Below are 18,637 nucleotides of genomic sequence, written 5' to 3'. Positions count from 1 at the left end.
AGGCTTCAGAGGCATCCCAGAGACATTTGGAGGTTGTTTGATAAGGGGCAGCCTCTTTAAACACTGCAATTCCTTATCTGGTGGAAGTGAGAACGTCAAAAGGAGTGTGGGAGGGTGAAAGAGGGGTACAGTCTGTAGCCAGACCTCCCTTCCCCAGGTAGACGGGGACCCTGGATGGCTGAATGAGGCCATCACATCTGTAACTGAAGAATTTAGTGATTGAACTTGAGATCTTCTGCCTGCCAATGAAATGCCTTCCCATTGAATGACAGGTTCTCTGCTTTTTAAAAATCATGTTTCTATCCTGCCATTGCAACCAAACAGTTCACAAGAGAATGCACAGGGTTCTGCACCACAATCCTGTCAAGTAGGCTAGGCTTCATGAGAGTGATTCCGGACATCCACCCACTGAACTTGATGTCTGAGCTGGGAGCTCAGCTCTGGGCTCCAGCCACAGAATCTAGAGCATCAGCTGTCTGTTTAACTGTTTGCAACAGCAGTTAGATGCACAGTAGCTTTGGCCTCCCTGCTAAGGGTATGCAGTTGTTTATCAAAAGCATTATGTGAGCTTTTTCGTTGATTTGAGGCTCCTTCAGGCTGTTAACAGCTTTTTTCCTTGCAACAGGTTATGAATGGGAAACTGAGAATCAGGGAGAACTACACAGGGAGTTCCCCAGAATAGCGACATGTCTTAAGGGGGAGCAGCAGAGAAGGAGACCTGTAGAAGAAGACAAGAGGAAGAATAAAGCATTCTTTTTTGGGTACCAACACAATGCTAAATGACCAGGGACTAATCAATTCACATATCACACCCAGCTCTAACATTTCCTTCACTTCCTTCCTGATCTCTTCAAGCACTCTTCCATTCACATGATAGGGGGTAGACCTTATTGAAGGGTGATTGCCGGTGTTTCGCAATACTAGTTTTACCAGGTCTATTATCAAAGAGTTCCTCATGCTTACTGAAGACTCCCAGGATTTTGTCTTTGACCTGATCATCCACCTCCTCTGACCACTCCAGCTGATCTAAACCTCCCTCTGCCTTGCTCTCTTGCACCAAATCTGGCAAGTCAGGGCCACTCCCTTCCGGAACCAAGGCGACTTGTAAAACCCTCGCATCTCTGGCATGATAGGGCTTTAACATGTTCACATGTACCACTTTGTGTTTTTCCCATTTGTCTGATGTTATAACATAAGTCAAGGTGTCTAATTTTTCTCTAATAACAAATGGTCCCTCCCAGCTGGCTTGGAACTTGACATGTTTTCTGGGAATAAATCCCATGACCATATCCCCCACGTCATACATACACTCTCTTGCTGTCCTGTCATACCAATAGCTCTGTTTTCATTGAGCTTGGCTCATATTTTCTTGTACCACTTTCATAATGGATTCTAATTTATTATGGAAGTCCATCAAATAATCTGTACACCCCATGCAGGTAACCTTTTCTCAGCAGACAACGATGCACTGGATTTGCTGAGGACCTGCTGGTAAAGTCCAGTGTTTATAGGCCTGAATATTTTGGTTGTATCCCAGATGCTTTTTTCATGATTCCAAACCTGCCCTCCCCACACCTCTCCTCCAGTTCAAAATCAGGGGCAGGAAGACTAGAGAAAGCCTTTTTATTATATCCATCTTATCAGTAATACATTTATATCCATTCCAGCTTTCTTCCAAGAAGCTCAAAGTGGCGTTCATAGACCTCCTTTTTCAAACGTTGTCCTCGCAACAACTCTGTGAGGTAGGTCAGGCTGAGAGGCAGTGCCTGTGTTTCCGGTTAGCGTTTTTTCACTCCAAATCTGGCCATGGGCACACACACCTCTCCAATTCAAAATTGGGCTCAGAAAATAAGCACGGCCTACTTCTGAGACATGTAAGGTCATCGGGGCATGAGGCCACATTAGAAATTGTCACAGCGATTATGAACCAACGCCAGACACTTCAGTGCGAAGCACTTAAACAACGGACGATTCACCCTCCTCTCTCTTGGCAAAGGAGGAGGAGGACAGGTGGAGGCCACACAGCTTCTACTCTAGCAGTGGCAACAGGGCGCCCCCCTGAAGCCACGCGAGCCCCCTGTCGGTGCTCGCCTCTTCCCCTCGGCTCCCTGCCGAGGAATCTCTCCAGGCCGATTCCCCCTTTGGAGACGGGCAGAGTTCGCAGGGCGCTGCGCCGCGCCTGGCCCGGAGAGAGACGCAGGCGGCGGCAGAGCGAGGAGCCGTGTCTCCTTCTCTTCCCGCGGCTCCACCCGAGCGAGGGAGGGTCCCCTCCTGGGCAAGCCTCGCCCCGCGGGAGTCTCTCAGGACAAGCCAGCCCGGCCGGGGCCGAGGGGGAAAGCGGCGCGCCCGGAGGAGGCAAAAGGCTCCCCGCGCAAAGCGCCTTTCTCGGGCAGAGGAGGAGAAGGTTGGCTGCGGAAGGGTTAAGGAAAGTGAACTGGGCTCCTAGAGAGGAAGGACGTTTGGGAAGGGGGACGCGGGGTCCTCCCGAGCGACTTGGGATCCGCTTCCCGCCGCGCCTTCGCTGCTGGACTCTTTGCCAAGGGCTGCGCTTGGTGCCTCCCTCCCGGGATCGGGTGAGCTCTCAGTGGCGCTGCGGGGTGAACAGGGGTGCCTGGGGAAGTGAGGGGGGGAAACCAGCTCTTCAAATGGGGAGAGAAGGGGGCAGAGCTTCTGACTGGACGGCGGAGGATCCCTTTGATCTCGCCCCCCATACCAGCCTCTCCCCTCTGGCGCGTCTTTGCGCGGGGCCGAGCCGTGATCAGAGGGGGAGAGTCTCCCGGCCGGAGGCGAAGGCCTCGGAAAGTGGGCGCAAAAAGGGGGGAAGGGAGTGGGGGCTCCTGGGGGGGGGAGAGACGGGATATACATTTAAAGGATTATAATAATAGCAGGAAGAAAATCGGGAGCGGAGAAAATGCCTCCGCAGAGCAGAGCTGGTGGATCCCAGTTCCTGTGGGGCATAAGGCTGGTGGTCGTTCCCCGCACTGCTGGGAGCAGGAGGATGCCCTTGGTGAATCGTTGATCTGCTTCCGCAAGGCAGCTCCTTAGCTGTCAGAGGAGTGGGACCTCCATGTGTAGAGGTAGTATACCGGAAAGCAGACGATGAAGAATAATGTTACTTGCTTGCTCAGTAAACTTGCGGGTTAATCGACCAGCATCTCTGTGCTTGAGTGAGAGGACTTCAAGATAGTTGGGTTGTTTAACTTTGATAGAAGGCAAGGAAAGAGAGAAAGATAATAAAAGTGTGTAAGATTAAGAGACAGCGGATGGAGAAGTTTTTCTCCCTCATAATGCTAGAACCCAGGGCCATCCCAGGAAGATGAAGGGGGTAGATTCAGCTCATTCTTAAAACGAAGGAAGTCACAACATAGAGGGAAGTCCAGCACTTGGACAGCTCCAAAAGGAGATCTATCTATCTATCTATCTATCTATCTATCTATCTATCTATCTATCTATCTATCTATCTATCTATCTATCTATCTATCTATCTATCTCTTTTAGGTATTTATGTACCTCTTTTCAAGCAGACCTCACAAAGTGCTTTACATAAGATTATTATAATAATATGTACTGATTTTTTAAAAAACAAAGTTATAAGAAAATGGAAAAGACCTTTTTTGTTTAAGAAGGAAGGGTTACTGCCTCAGGTCAAGATGCTCCTATGGCGACAGCTCGGGAAGGAAGGGAGAGGCCACCATCTATCCATGAAGGACAAAGCTATCCATGCCTCCTAGAAATATTATTGTTTGATTTATATACCACTTAGGTGCCAAAATGGCTCCTAGTGATCATGTGTCCATTCCCTGCAGCACCAGCAGCTCAATGCCTCTGAATACCGGTTGCTGGGAATCACAAGTGGGAGAATTGCTGTTGCTCATGTCCTGCTTGCTGGCTTCCCAGTGGGGCATCGGGCTGGCCATTGTGAGAAAAGGATGCTGGAATGCATCTAATCTTTGGTCCAGTCCAACAGCCAACTTCTTCTTAGGCTCCCTTGGGCTGTAGAGGAAAGACCTCTGGGAAGGATACAGAACCTTCTGGTTCTCAACCAGATTGAAGGCTTTAATCCATGGAAGGAAACTCCCAAAAAGTATCCTATTTGTCTTTCTCTTTTAGCATTGAGCTGCTTTCCCTTCTGGAGGGTGACCTGGTTGTTATCCAAGCTCATCCACATTTCCTCAGGGAAAGTCTTCCTCTCCTGAAAGGGTTGTAATCCACTCACCAAACAATGTTTTGGGTTTTGTAGGACTTGTAGGACTTACCCCGAATAAGGACAGGGTTTGGCAGAAGTGGGAGAAGTCTCTTGGGCCCTTTCGGAGGCTTCCTTGGAGCACAGAAATCAAAGATGGAAAAGCAAGATTCAGTTGCCCCTGAAGCAGGAAGAAGTCCCTATATCATCCATGCTGGGAGCCCTGAGGAATTCTGGGAAAGAACTGTGCAGATGAACCTGGGTGAGGAGGACACCCTTAACTCAGATGTACAGTGCCAGAGTTTCAGGCAGTTCTACTACCAGGTCAAAGGGCCCCGAGATATTTGCAACCGACTCCACCACCTATGCCGTGAGTGGCTGAAGCTAGAGCACCACACAAAGAATGAGATCTTGGACCTGGTGATCCTGCAGAAGTTCCTAGCTGTCCTTCCACCGGAGATGGAGAACTGGGTGAGGGAATGTGGAGCAGAGACCACTTCCCAGGCGGTGGCCCTGGCCGAAGGTTTCATCCTGAGTCAGGCAGAGGAGGAGAAGCAGGCAGAGCAGCAGGTGAGAAAGAGTTTCTTCTGGATAGTCCCAAGGGACCCAGAATGTGAGGGGGAGATCTTCTCGAAACCTTTCTGGAAATCATCCACAGAAGAAAGTTCCAAACGCCCCAACACCTTTTGATTCTCTCAACTACTTTGTAATCTGTTTCCCCATTCACTGCCTTCAATATCCTTAATGTTGTTTCAGGTCAAGGCTCTCTTTGGAGAAGTGGCCACTGATGTCCTGGAGTCACAGGAGGCTCTGTCAGATGCCACAGAGTGTTCCCTTGAAAGGGGGAACATTCAGGAGAGTGACAGACATGCCAGTTCACTCAGTAAGAATTGACTTGATCTCCCACGATTGATTATGCCAGAGATTCATAGAATTGTTTCATATTCTCCTGAATTGTTGGTGGTGGGAAATGCTTCTCTGCAGCCTTTTCTATATATTTCATCAATGTATTTTCAGTACTTGAGGATTTAAACCACTTCTTGCATTTCTCACCAAGAGTCCCAATGGGGAAATTTGTTCTTTCACACAACAGAACTATAAAATGCATTGGAAGAACCAAAACATGTACGATGGATGAGTTATTTTGCAATGTCAGTATGCATCACTTATCCTTTGAGACAAGCAGACTCTACTAGCTTCCCACCACTTTTCTCTCTCACAGATGGTGAAATGAGGCCAGCAAGACCTCCTCAACTGTCTCTTCTTTGTGGTGGAGAAGAAGCAGCTGCTGTGGAAGAGGATCAGGTAGGGGGAAGGATCAGTGGGGGGAGAGAGGCTGGGGGCAGCCCAGATGCCTCTGTCCTCTGCTCACCTCCCTGGCCTGAACGAATTTCTCTCCTTCTCTTTGCTTCTGTCAAAGCTGCCCACTAGGGAGGCTGTGAATGCCACCCGAGGAGGTCTCATTTCTGCAGGATATTTATTTATTTATTTATTCATTCATTTATTATTTGATTTATATTCCGCCCTTCCTCCCAGCAGGAGCGCAGGGCAGCAAACAAAAGCACTAAAAACACTTTAAAACTCATAAAAACAGACCTTAAAATACATTAAAACAAAAGAACTTTTAAAATATTTTTTAAAAGTTTTTAAAACATCTTTTACAAAAGGGTTAAAAACATTGTTTTTTTAAAAAAGATATTAAAAAGCAATTCCAACACAGATGCAGACTGGGATAGGTCTTGACTTAAAAGGCTTGTTGAAAGAGGAAAGTCTTCAAAAGGTGCTGAAAATATAACAGAGATGGCGTCTGCTTAATATTGAAGGGGAAGGAACTCTACAGGGTAGGTGCCACCACACTAAAGGTCTATTTCCTATGTTGTGCAGAACAGACCTCTTGATAAGATGGTATCTGCAGGAGGCCCTCACCTGCAAAGCACAGTGATCGACTGGGTATATAAGGGATAAGACAGTCTTTTAGGTATCCTGGTCCTGAGCTGTATAGGGCTTTGTACACCAAAACTAGAACCTTGAACATGACCCAGTAGCAAATGGGCAGCCAGTGCAATTGTTTCAGCAGCAGGGTGACATGTTGGTGATACCCTGCCGCAGTTAGCAGTCTTGCCGCCGCATTTTCCACCAGTTGCAGCTTCTGGACCAACCTCAAGGGCAGCCCCACATAGAGCACATTACAGTAATCCAGCCTGGAGGTTACCAGTGCATGGACAACAGTGGTCAGGCTATCCCGGTCCAGAAACGGCTGCAACTGTCTTACCAGCCGAAGCTGGTAAAAGGCACTCATAGCCACAGAGGTCACCTGGGCCTCTAGCAACAAAGATGGATCCAGGAGCACCCCCAGACTACGAACCTGGTCTTTCAGAGGGAGTATGACCTGATCCAAAGCAGGATAGTACCCACCCTCCCTTTCTTGATGAATCTTATGCATATTGGTAGCTAATAATATTTATGTTATCTATAAAGAAACAACAATTTCCTTTCCTCCCAGGGTCCCGTGTCCTTTGAGGAGGTGGCTGTGCATTTCACCGAGGAGGAGTGGGCTTTCCTGGATCCTGACCAGAGGGCGCTGCACAGGGAAGTCATGGAGGAGAATTGTCGGATCATCACCTCTCTCGGTAAGTCTCCCTGCAGACGGGGATAAAAGTATCAAAGCTTGTTGAAACAGGGAAGTCTTTAGTAGACGCTGAAAAGACAAAAGAGATATTACTTGTTTAATATTTAAGAGGAGAGAATTCCAAAGGGTAGGTGCCACAACACTAAAGGCCCAATTTCTGTGTTATGTGTTAGTCCAGTTCTTTTAGCAGCAGGGTAACATGTTAAAATATCCTTCCCCAGTGAGCAGGTGAGCTGCTTTATTTTGCACCACCTCCAGGTTCCAAACCAAATTCAAGGGCAGCCCCACATAGAGCACATTGCAGTAATCCATTCTGGAGGTCAGGCGAGATTGGATGGAGATGGAAGTTCTATGGACCACAGAAATCCCTCCCCCACATCCCTGCAGCCTGTACTGCTGTGGCACCGAGTATCCGTGTTGGCACAGCTGGGTTAGATTATTCCTCCCACCTCACCTAGATTCTCTACTGATCTGGTATTAAACAACAGCACATACAGGCCAGTGGAACAGCAGAAGTCCAACCAGAAACTGGTCCATGGGAGGAGTGGGAATGGGGAACAAGATATAAATAAGTTTGACCTCTTCTTCCATGGTTAACTTTCACTTCCCGCTGAGCTATACTTTCCTCTGCCCGTGATCACTGAAACTGGGGTGCCATCACACATGTCCTTCTTTCCCAAGTCTCCAAAATATTTTAGCACCTCACATTGGCTCATTTAACCCATTTTTGCATGCCCTGACTGGCAGAATGTCTCCAATGTTACATGTCAGCGCATCGAAGGGCACTTTCACAGATCCTTTGTGAAGGACTTGGTCTTTGCTATCCTGGTCAATTAATACAGACTTTGTCTTTTAGGGAATGCTCTTTATGAGACAGGAATGCATGTCTATTTGTTTGTTTAGGGAGTTACAGGGTTCACCTGCCCAAATTACCTGGTCTGACGGATCACATCACCTGGCCTGGGGCCTCAAATATCAAGGCAGTGAAAACTCCAGATCACTTGACTCAGGGTGGGAAAATTAAAGACGCTACTGTTAAAGCCAGTGTGGTGTAGTGGTTAGAGTGTTGGGCTATGACCTGCAAGACCAGGATTTGAATCCCCACACAGCCATGAAGCTCACTGGGTGACCTTGGGCCAGTCACTGCCTCTCAGCCTCAGAGGAAGGCAATGGGTAAACCCCCTCTGAATACCCCTTACCATGAAAACCCTATTCATAGGGTCAACATAAGTCGGGATTGACTTGAAGGCAGTCATTTCACTGTTTCCTGCTGTTGGTACACTGGATACGAATACTTCCTGCTGGCTGAATCATGGTGGGCGGAGCCTATGATTGACAAGGAGAGGTTTTATGAATGAATAGTCATTCTGGAGTTCTTTAGAATGTGGTGTGCTCTCACTGTGGTAAGATGCCTGGGAGATAGGAAAAAAATTGCTGAGTCTGGAAGGAAGGCTTCAAAGATCAAAGGCTGCTACTCAAAAGTAAGATTCTCTTGAGTTTCTGGCCTGTTGAGACTAGGGTAAATTAATTGCGTTCATCCAGGTATAATTAGGTTTAGCTCCACAAGGATATTCTGGGTTTCCTGTAATTTTATTCTACCTCACAAGTGGTGGCATCTTTCTGTACTGTATCTCTTTCTGCGAGTCTCATATTTTTCTTTGTATTTTTTTGTTTATAAACACTTTGTTTATAAACCTGGTGTGGTCTCTCTCTAATGGAACCACTCATGCCTGAAACCATTATGCCATGCTCCCTCCGGAGGCTTCAGAGGCACGCCAGGGAAATTTGGAGGCAATCTGATAAGAGGCTGCTGCCTTAAATGCTGTAATTCCTTATCTGGTGGAAGTGAGAACCTCAAAAGGAGTGTGGGAGGGTGAAAGGGAGGGGTACATGTGACGATTCCACAGCTGGCTCTACCTGTGATACTCCCACCAGGGCCACCACCTGTCAGGATCTCAGTTTTTATTTGTTCTCTCACATGCTCTAGCACAGATCTCACAAGATCCCACTGCTAGGCAGCACCACCAGCCACTCCCTGTAAACAATACTGCTAGAGACTTTGCCTTAGTCTCCCTATGGCTTATTGTTACTTTGTGTCTGGGTGCCCTTGCCGTCCACAACCCCTTGTATCTTTGTCTATAAAGCATACAATCACTCCTCTCAACAACTCTCCTCTCCCCAGAACTCAGCTCCACTCCCTCTCTTCAACAACTCCCCCTGACTCAATGGTCATCCTCTCATTTATACCTTCAGCCATTCAAACACTCAGACAATCATCATCCAACATTCTCCAGCATTCTAGCCCATGTACTCCCCCCTCTCACTCAGTTACTTACCATATATCGCTTAATAAACCCGCACTTACCATATTTACAGTTATCAAACTATAGGGACATCACAGTACACTCTGTAGCCTGACCTCCCTTCCCAGATAGCTAGGGACCCTGGATGGCTGGATGACGCCGTCACATGCTTAACTGGAGAACTCAGTGATTCAGCTTGGGATCTTGTGCCCACCAGTGAAATGCCCTGAGAGTGAATGAGAGGTTCTCCCCCTTTTTAAAATCGTATTACTATCCTGCCATTGCTCTAAACCAGTGGTTCCCAACCTTTACGAGTACAGGATCCCCTTTGTAAGCTCAAAAAATTTCATGACCCCCGCTCACTAATTGTAATTTTAGTCTCTGTTAATTGAAAAAATGCTGCATGGCAAAATCACATCTCCAAGTATCTCTTTCCATAAAAAGGTCCCTGCAGACAGGGAGGTGTTGCTTTCTTTTAATGCAAAGGTCCAGTCAAATTGGTATTCCTCCTCCCCCACATACACACAGTTTAAAGATTTATAGTCCTGTCCCCCAACACCAGAGGGTTACAGTGTTGGACTAAGATCCAGGTTCAAATCCCCACCCAGCCATGAAGCCCACTGGGTGACCTTGGGCCAGACACAATCTCTCAGCCTGAACTATCTCACAGGGCTGGAGTAGGGATAAAATGGAAGGGGGGGAACCATGTGCACCACCTTGAGCAACTTGGAGGAAAGGTGGGATATAAATGCAATAATTAATTAAATACGTACATTTCAACTGCAGTATGTAGACCCCAGCCTCAGCCAATCTGCTGTTTTTTTTAAAAAAAATAATAATTAAGAAGCAGCAATGCGGTAGTGGTGCGGATGCTAGCCTGTGTAGACAAAAGGGTGGATAGACTGAGGAGAGGGGTTAGTGCTTTTAGGCCTTGGGATGATCATCAGAAATGAGGGCTTGGTTGGCGTGCATTGAAGAATGAGAGCGGAGCAGAAGACAGACTAGTGCACGCACACACTCAAACACACCTGCCCCTCCTGCAAGCTTTTGCAGGCATGCATGTGTGGAGGAATTCATTCAGAGGCAAATCGCATAGGAGCAGATCTCAAGTTTATTCGGAAATATAGTGCTGGAGAGCTGAGCAGAAACCTGGCATTCTGCTACAGACTCTGACTCTCAGTCCCTGATGTAAGCATTTTATAGTCTTTAAGGAACAGAAGTTAACAAAGAGAAACTTACATTCATACATTTGGAGGATGCGTAACAGCTAAGGCAAGAACAAAGGGATTGCTTTGATCCTTATTCTGTTATCAGTAAACTACCATAGCAACCCTGTTAGGGAGTCAGTGCCAGCTGGCAGATTTGCACCAAGACGTTGATACTCCAAGGATGGGAGAGCTAACAGAGACATTTAAAGAGACGTGTCAATGCAGTTTATTGCTGTCTTGTTTGTCTTCCCTAGCTTTGCAGTTTATTGCTTTCTTCCTACATAAACTGAGCTTCGGACTTTCTATATACACCCACAAACAGAACCAAAGATTTAGACACCCAGAAGCCTCTGCTTCCATACATGTATTTGGGCACGCCCTCAACTGCTGCAGCATCTTGGAGAGACAGATTGGGAGGGGCAAAGTGTTGGTGGATCCAAGAGGGGATGCTGGCACACACACTTAGCCTCAGAGACGGGGGCCCCCCAAGTCCTGAGCTTCCTCGCTGCTCCTTGGCTCCATCTGGGCAGAAGGCGAGATCTGGGCGGCCTTGCAAATAAGGATAATTTTGGAAATGAGGTGGCAGCGAAGCAGGAGTCAAGAAAGGCAGGCTGGCTGCCAGGAAGGAAGGGGGAAAGCAGCCTTTCCTTGCAGCCTTGCTTGATTTGCTTCACGAAAAGCCCTCTCCTCTCATTCTAAGGACATTGTCGGCAGCTGCAGGGGTCAGCGATAGTAACCCCCTGGTAGCGCCACCCTTAGCCTCTTTTGGCATCTTCCACGTGTTTTGTAGGCAGCTGCCTATCTTTGGCATGCCTGAATGATGCTCTGGCGCTTCAGCAAAGACCTTCCCTCTCGTTTGGAACAAAGGGGTGGTGTTGTCTACAGCCCCATTGAGCAGCAGATGTGTCCAGGGAGTGAAGACTTTTTTTAAACAATAAAAAAATAAATCATTTCTTTACTGTTTACGCCCCCCTCTGGATTACTTCGTGCCCCCCCCCCCGAGTCACAGCCCACAAGTTGGGAACCACTGCTGTAAACAATTCACAAGAGAATGCACAGGGTTCTTCTGCACCACGATCCTGTCAAGTAGGCTAGGCTTCATGAGAGTAATTCCAGACCCACTGAACTTGACGTCTGAGCTGGAGCTGAGCTCTGGGCTCGACACCCAATCAAATAGTCTATAGAACACCAGCTGTCTCTTTAGCTGTTATTAGCAGCAGTTAGATGGATGGTAGGTTTTGCCTCCCAGCTAAGGCTTTTCAGTTGTTCCATTATCAAAGCGTTATGTGTGGTTGTTCATTGATTGGAGGATCCCTCAGGTTCTTAACAGTTTTCTTTTTTCATTGCAACAGGTTATGAATGGGGAACTGAGAATCAGGGAGAACGACATGGGGTGTTCCCTGAAAGAATCACATGTCTTAAGGGGGAGCAGCAGAGAAGGAGAATTGTAGAAGAAGAGAAGAGGAGGAATAAATCCTCTACTTCTCAGGGCAGTGACTGCCATCAAATCGCAGTCCAAGAAAATGTAGAAAAAAGAAAAGAAATGAATACACAGCTCACTACACATCAAAGAACTCAAACAGTGGAGAAACCATATAAATGCTTGGAGTGTGGAAAGAGCTTCACACGTAAGGATAATCTCACTTCTCATCAAAGAATTCACACAGGAGATAAACCATTGAAATGCTTGGAGTGTGGAAAGAGCTTCCTTTGGGAGAGAGACCTCAGTACTCATCAAAGAATTCACACAGGGGAGAAACCATATAAATGCACTGAATGTGGAAAGAGCTTCATTAGAAAGTCTCATCTCACATCTCATCAAACAATACACACAGGGGAGAAACCATATAACTGCTTGGAGTGTGGAAAGAGCTTCTGTCTGAAGACAAATCTCACTTTTCATCAAAGGATTCACAGAGGGGAAAAAGCATATAAATGCTCTGAATGTGGAAAGAGCTTCCGTCAGCAGGCACATCTCACTTCTCATCAAACAATACACACAGGAAAGGAACCATTTAAATGCTTGGTGTGTAGAAAGAGTTTCCGTCTGAATAAAAATCTCAGTTTTCATCAAAGAATTCACAAAGGGGAGAAACCATTTAAATGTTTGGACTGTGGAAAGAGCTTATTTTGGAAGACAGAACTCACTACTCATCAAAGAATTCACACAGGGGAGAAACCATTTAAATGCTCTGAATGTGGAAAGAGCTTCTGTCAACAGGCACATCTCACTTCTCATCAAAGAATTCACACAGGGGAGAAACCATACAATTGTTTGGAGTGTGGAAAGAGCTTTACACGGAAGATGAGTCTCACTTCACATCAACATATTCACAGAGGCGAAAAACCATATAAATGCTTGGAGTGCGGAAAGAGCTTCTGTCTGAAGACAAATCTCACTGTTCATCAAAGAATTCATACAGGGGAGAAACCATATAAATGCTTCGAATGTGGAAAGAGCTTCCGTCAGCAGGCACATCTCACTTCTCATCAAACAATGCAAACAGGAAAGGAACCATTTAAATGCTTGGAGTGTGGAAAGAGCTTCTGTCTTAATAAAAATCTCAGTTTTCATCAAAGAATTCACACAGAGGAGAAACCATATAAATGCTCTGAATGTGGAAAAAGCTTCCATCGGAAGACAAATCTCACCTCTCATCAAAGAATTCACACAGGGGCGAAACCATTTAAATGCTTGGAGTGTGGAAAGAGCTTTTCTCTGAATAAAACTCTCAGTTTTCACCAAACAATTCACACAGGGGAGAAACCATATAAATGCTCTGAATGTGGAAAGAGCTTCCGTCAACAGGCACATCTCACTTCTCATCAAAGAATTCACACAGGGGAGAAACCATACAGTTGTTTGGAGTGTGGAAAGAGCTTCACGCGGAAGAGGAGTCTCACTTCACATCAATATATTCACACAGGCGAGAAACCATTCAAATGTTTGTAGTGTGGAAAGAGCCTCTGTCTGAAGGCACAGCTCACTTCTCATCAAAGAATTCACACGGGACAAACCATACAGTTGTTTGGAGTGTGGAAAGAGCTTCACGCAGAAGAGGAATCTCACTTCGCATTAGTATATTCACACAGGCAAGAAACCATGTAAATGCTTGAAGTGTGGAAAAATCTGTCAGAAGGCATATCTCATTTTGCATCAAAGGATTTATACAGGGAAGGAACCTTAGAAATGCATGCCCTACTCATCAATTAATTCACAACAGAGAAACTGAATAAATGCTTGGAATGTGGAAAGACACGCCACACTTCTTATCAAAAGTGTTCATAGAAGAGGGACAGTAGAGAAGAGGGTTGAATATGGAATATTATTCTGTCACTGTTGTCACCTCATTTCAGATTGGGGATGGGCTGGTGATGGATGTGGCCTGGAGGATGGAGCATGGCTCATGTGGGGATCTGAGAGCCAGATGGTGAGGCCTCAAGACCAACATTCATCTCCCACACCTACGGTTCCTCATAGAATCATAGAAGAGTTGGAAGGGGCCTATAAGGCCATCGAGTCCAACCCCCTGCTCAATGCAGGAATCCAAATCAAAGCATTCCGGACAGATGGCTGTCCAGATGCCTCTTGAATGCCACCAGTGTCGGAGAGCCCACTACCTCTCTAGGTAATTGATTCAATTGTCGTATGGCTGTAACAGTTAGGAAGTTTTTTCTGATGTCCAATCAAAATCTGGCTTCCTGCAGCTTGAGCCCATTATTCCGTGTCCTGCACTCTGGGATGATCAAGAAGAGATCCTGGCCCTCCTCTGTGTGACAACCTTTCATGTACTTGAAGAGTGCTATTATATCTCCCCTCAGTCTTCTCTTCTCCAGGCTAAACATGCCCAGTTCTTTCAGTCTCTCCTCATAGGGCTTTGTTTCCACTCCTCTAATCATCTTTGTTGCCCTTCTCTGAACCCGTTCCAGTTTGTCTGCATCCTTCTTGAAGTGCGGAGACCAGAACTGGACATAGAATTCAAGATGAGGGCTAACCAGTGCTGAATAGAGGGGAACTAATACTTCACGCGATTTGGAAACTATATTTCTGTTAATGCAGTCTAATATAGCCATTGCCTTTTTTGCAGCCACATCACACTGTTGGCTCATGTTCAGCTTGTGATCAAGGACAATTCCAAGATCCTTCTCACATGTTGTACTGCTGAGCCAAGTATCTCCCATCTTATAACTGTGCATTTGGTTTCTTTTTCCTAAGTGTAGAACTTGGCATTTATCCCTGTTGAATTTCATTCTGTTGTTTTCAGCCCAATGCTCCAGCCTATCAAGGTCCCTTTGAATTTTGTTTCTGTCTTCCATGGTGTTAGCTATGCTCCCCAATTTTGTATCATCTGCAAATTTGATACGCATGCTTTGTACCTCCTCATTCAAGTTGTTAATAAAAATGTTAAAGAGCACTGGGCCCAGGAACGAGCCCTGTGGTACCCCACTCGTTACTTCCACCCAGTTTGAGAAGCACTCTTTGAGTATGATTCTGGAGCCAACTGTGGATCCATCTGATTTCATCCAGCCCACATTTAGCTATCTTGCTAATCAGAATATCATGGGGCACTTTGTCAAAAGGTTTGCTAAAGTCGAGATATATTACGTCCACAGCATTCCCACAGTCTACAAGGGAGGTTACCCGATCAAAAAATGAGATGAGATTAGTTTGGCAGGATTTGTTCTTCATAAATCCATGTTGGCTCCTAGTAATCACTGCGTTGCTTTCAAGGTGCTTACAGATTGACTGCTTTATAATCTGCTCCCTGCTATAGATGGAGATTAACTGATACCACTCACACACACACGCTCCCAGAAAGCCCACGCCCATGTAGGAGTTTGAAAAATTGAAAATTTTGTTAATTATGTTCTCAGTGGGCATAAATAAAGGGGTCTATCACAAAGGATTTATAAGAGCCTTGGCTAGACTTGAGTGGAATAGTAGAATTCACCCCCACAATGAAATTTGTAAGAGTTTTCCATTGCAATGCTACAGCTGCATCCTGTTTTGCTTTGAGGAGGCAGAAAATGAGAAATATAAGTATGCATTTGTGTGTGGGTGTGTAAGCCTAAAATGCAAAATGTATTCAGCCTAAGAGTTTTGACATACATTAATATGTTATTATTTATTTATTTTATTAATTGTGCTTTTATACCGCCCTTTAGCAATAAGCTCTCAGGGCGGTGTACAACAATAAAAACAGGTTAAAATACAAGTGAATATACATACAATGCACTATAAAAACATATATGAAAACAAGATTGCAACAAAAAGAAATTAAAATTAACATTTGAAATTTAAAATTTAAATGCCTGGGCAAAGAGGTAGGTCTTTACCTGGCGCCGAAAAGATAACAAAGAAGGCGCCAGGCGTATCTTGTCAGGGAGGTCGTTCCATAATTCGGGGGCCACTACTGAGAAGGCCCTAGTTCCAGTTATTGCTCTCCGGGCCTCGCTATGCGTTGGAACCCGGAGAAGGGCCTTCGACGTCAAGCGCAGCGAGCGGGTAGATACATAGCGGGAGAGGCGTTCCGCCAGGTATTGCGGTCCGATTATTAGGTAGGAGGGCATAGGTTTTGCATACCAGGAAAGTATGTCACTCCCTGACCATACAGAGATGGACCCTGTGTTGTCTGAGCCTAACATTTAGGACCAGAAGCCTGAGCATTGCTTTTGGGGAAAGGGGTGTGTCCCTCTGCTGAGTTCCTCCACTGGTAGAGTATCAAGGATCTGCCTCAGTGCTTGTAAGTATCCATTTTTAGTAGCCTTACTGTCTGAAAGTGACTGTGTATACTTGTAGTTTTCTCATTCCCATCTTGAATAAAGCATTTATATCTTAGGTCATGGTATTAGCATTGTCTGTAATAAATCAAGTAAAGTCATGAATTGGGAGGAGAGGTGTTTTGGCTGACAGAGTGGAGGCTAAGGTTCTTTGGCCTCTGGGCTGGCAGTGACTTCTCCTGCATAGTGAAAGTGATTTGAATGCTTGTCTCCCAGGTCCTTGTTCAACCCTCTCACCATGCTGTCACACTGACTCCCATGCTTCATGCAACAAAAGCTTATGACATAATAAATTTGCTACCCATTTGCATGCACGCACATCACCCTGTTGGGGCATTGCACATGATTAGATAGCAGTTGCTCACCAAGGAGCTCTGGTTCATAAGTGCAAGTGCGCATTTTCTGTGCTGCTTCCCTCTTGCGTCCAGGTGAGTGAGTGGCAGTTGGCGTGGCAGGGTTAGGCTCGGTCCAGTGAGGACTCTTCTGAGTTCATGAGCCCCTGACCAGTGCCCGACCTGGTCGACCGCTGTTGCCAGGCCACAGGAGTTGCAGATTCCATACAGAAGCCCTGATCTCTCTTCCTTGGAAGGAGGCAGCCGTTTTAAATCACCCAATCCCAGGCAATGTGTTGGGGGGGGATTTAAGATGTAGATCGCTGTGAGAGAAAAGCGCCTTTAAGGGCTGGGCTGGAAGGAACAAAAAGCGAAATGTTATGGCCAGAGCAGAGAGGGAAACAGCAGAAGCCGGAAGGCAGATCACGATGAAGGTCTTTTGTTTAAAACAATAGATAAAACTGTTGTTAGCCTCCAACAATTTTCAGCTTCATTCAGTGATACAAGGAACACCACAACTGCCTTCCCACATTGGGATCTGATTATCCATGGTGCAATTATTTATTAATTAAATGTAAATCCTGCCCTTCCTCCCAGAAGGAGCCCAGGGCTACAAACAAAAACACTAAAAGCACTGAAACATCTTAAAAATAAAATACTTGAAAGCATATCAAAGCAAAACATCTTTTAAAAAACATTAAAAACATCTTTAAAAGCAATTCCAACAGACACAGAATGGGATAAAGTTATCTGCTTAAAAGGCTTCTTGAAAGAGGAAGGCCTTCAGTAGTCGCCAAAAAGGTAACAGAGATGGGTCCTGTTTAATTTTTAAGGGGAGGGAATTCCAAAGGGTGAGTGCCACTACACTAAAGGTCTCCTTCCTATGTTGTGCGGAATGAACCTCCTGATAAGATGGTATCTGCAATTGGAGCAATTGCACCAGGGCCCTGCCTGTAAGAGGGCCCAGACTCTCAGCTTTCACTTTTTTAAAGAAGTAAGCAGATTGGCCTTATACTAAGGAAGTTAGGAAGCTAAAGGTGCAGGCAGATGAGTTGACCTTGCTTTTCCTGCTTTTTCAGTGTTTTTAGGCAAGGAGTGAAGTCAGAGCTGTGATTGACAAGTCAATTGTTTCAACAGCAGGATACAGAAATCCCTGGGTCCTAAAGAGCACCTATTTTTGTTTGCCCAGGTGCAGCAGCAGTCGGGTCAGAGAACCTTGTGAAGGCGCCTAGGCTGAGTCTCATTGGCCCAAGACCAGCCAGTGAGCTTCATCCCTGAGCTGGAAGCAGAACCCAGATCTCCACAGCCCGTATCCGACAGTCTTCAGCATGACAGCTGTCAGCGCCAGTCAACAGAGAACTCTGCATTAAGATCTGCTTCTCTTCTAAATCCCTTTAGTTAGTTCTTCCTTTATCATCAGCTTTCGATGGCATTGTTCAATAATCTGAGGTTTCATTTCCTCCTAAGACTAGTCTAATCACTTTCTGTCTGCACTGCAGACGGTGATGAACTGGAAACCAAGAATATGGGAGATGACAAAATTCACACAGTGGAGAAGCCATATAAATTCTTAAGAGTGTGGAAAGAGCTTGTCAGAGATCCCATCAAAGAACTCATAAAGGGGAGAGAGTATATCAATGCTTAGAATGTGGAAAGAGCTTCATTTGAAGCTCCCGTCTCATTGCCATCAAAAGATGCATGAAGGTGAGAAACCATCTCAGTGCATGGAATGTGGAAAAAGCTTCCATCAGATCTGTCATCTCTCAACTCATCAAAGAATTCACAATGCTCGAAATGTGATAAGAACTTTTCGAGAAGCACAAACTCCCATCATCATCAAAGAATTCATGTAGGAGAAAACACATAAAAGCAGTGGCGGCTGATGGCCACAAGCTCACAGGGCTGCTTAGGGGGTCATGGTGCTGCGACCAATGAGGTCATGCAGACATGGCCCAGTTATTCTGGTGTTCTCCACATCCTCCTCTCTTGCAAAGGTACTGTGGACCTTTAAAGATTGTACAAATAATCAGCATCTAACTTAACTGAAACGTGTCTCGCTTGGCTTCAGAAGGGCTTCCTGTTGTCACCTGCTGAATGGCCTCCACCTGTTCTCTCCCTCCTTTGCAAAGAAATAGCGGACATGTAAATGTTAGTTCAAATGCTTAGCACTGAAGTGTCTCACCTTGGTTCAGAATTGCTGT

At 45.9% G+C, this 18,637-nt stretch overlaps 1 protein-coding gene across 1 annotated transcript; it reads left to right on the top strand.

Moving 5' to 3' along the window:
• Window positions 1-2,416: 2,416 nt before the first annotated feature.
• LOC133381580 (zinc finger protein 345-like) lies at window positions 2,417-16,162 on the top strand. The gene is made up of 6 exons (XM_061620874.1): window positions 2,417-2,573; window positions 4,241-4,753; window positions 4,940-5,066; window positions 5,406-5,488; window positions 6,687-6,813; window positions 11,676-16,162. Exons 2-6 carry the CDS (start codon window positions 4,340-4,342, stop codon window positions 13,274-13,276), a joined length of 2,352 nt encoding a protein of 783 aa, XP_061476858.1. The 5' UTR covers window positions 2,417-2,573; window positions 4,241-4,339; the 3' UTR covers window positions 13,277-16,162.
• The last annotated feature ends 2,475 nt before the right edge of the window (window positions 16,163-18,637 follow it).

Source organism: Rhineura floridana, chromosome 3, assembly GCF_030035675.1.
Source record: "Rhineura floridana isolate rRhiFlo1 chromosome 3, rRhiFlo1.hap2, whole genome shotgun sequence".
NCBI classification, from domain to species: Eukaryota; Metazoa; Chordata; class Lepidosauria; order Squamata; family Rhineuridae; genus Rhineura; species Rhineura floridana.
The sequence above is the reverse complement of the archived record's forward strand: the minus strand, read 5'-3'. Positions and strand labels throughout refer to the sequence as shown.

Excerpts from the sequence above, each read along its gene's own strand:
- LOC133381580 (XM_061620874.1), top strand. The coding sequence starts at position 4,340 with ATGGAAAAGCAAGATTCAGTTGCCCCTGAAGCAGGAAGAAGTCCCTAT. Across the intron at positions 4,754-4,939 it reads AGAAGCAGGCAGAGCAGCAG|GTCAAGGCTCTCTTTGGAGA; the intron begins GTGAGAAAGAGT and ends ATGTTGTTTCAG. Across the intron at positions 5,489-6,686 it reads CTGCTGTGGAAGAGGATCAG|GGTCCCGTGTCCTTTGAGGA; the intron begins GTAGGGGGAAGG and ends CTTTCCTCCCAG.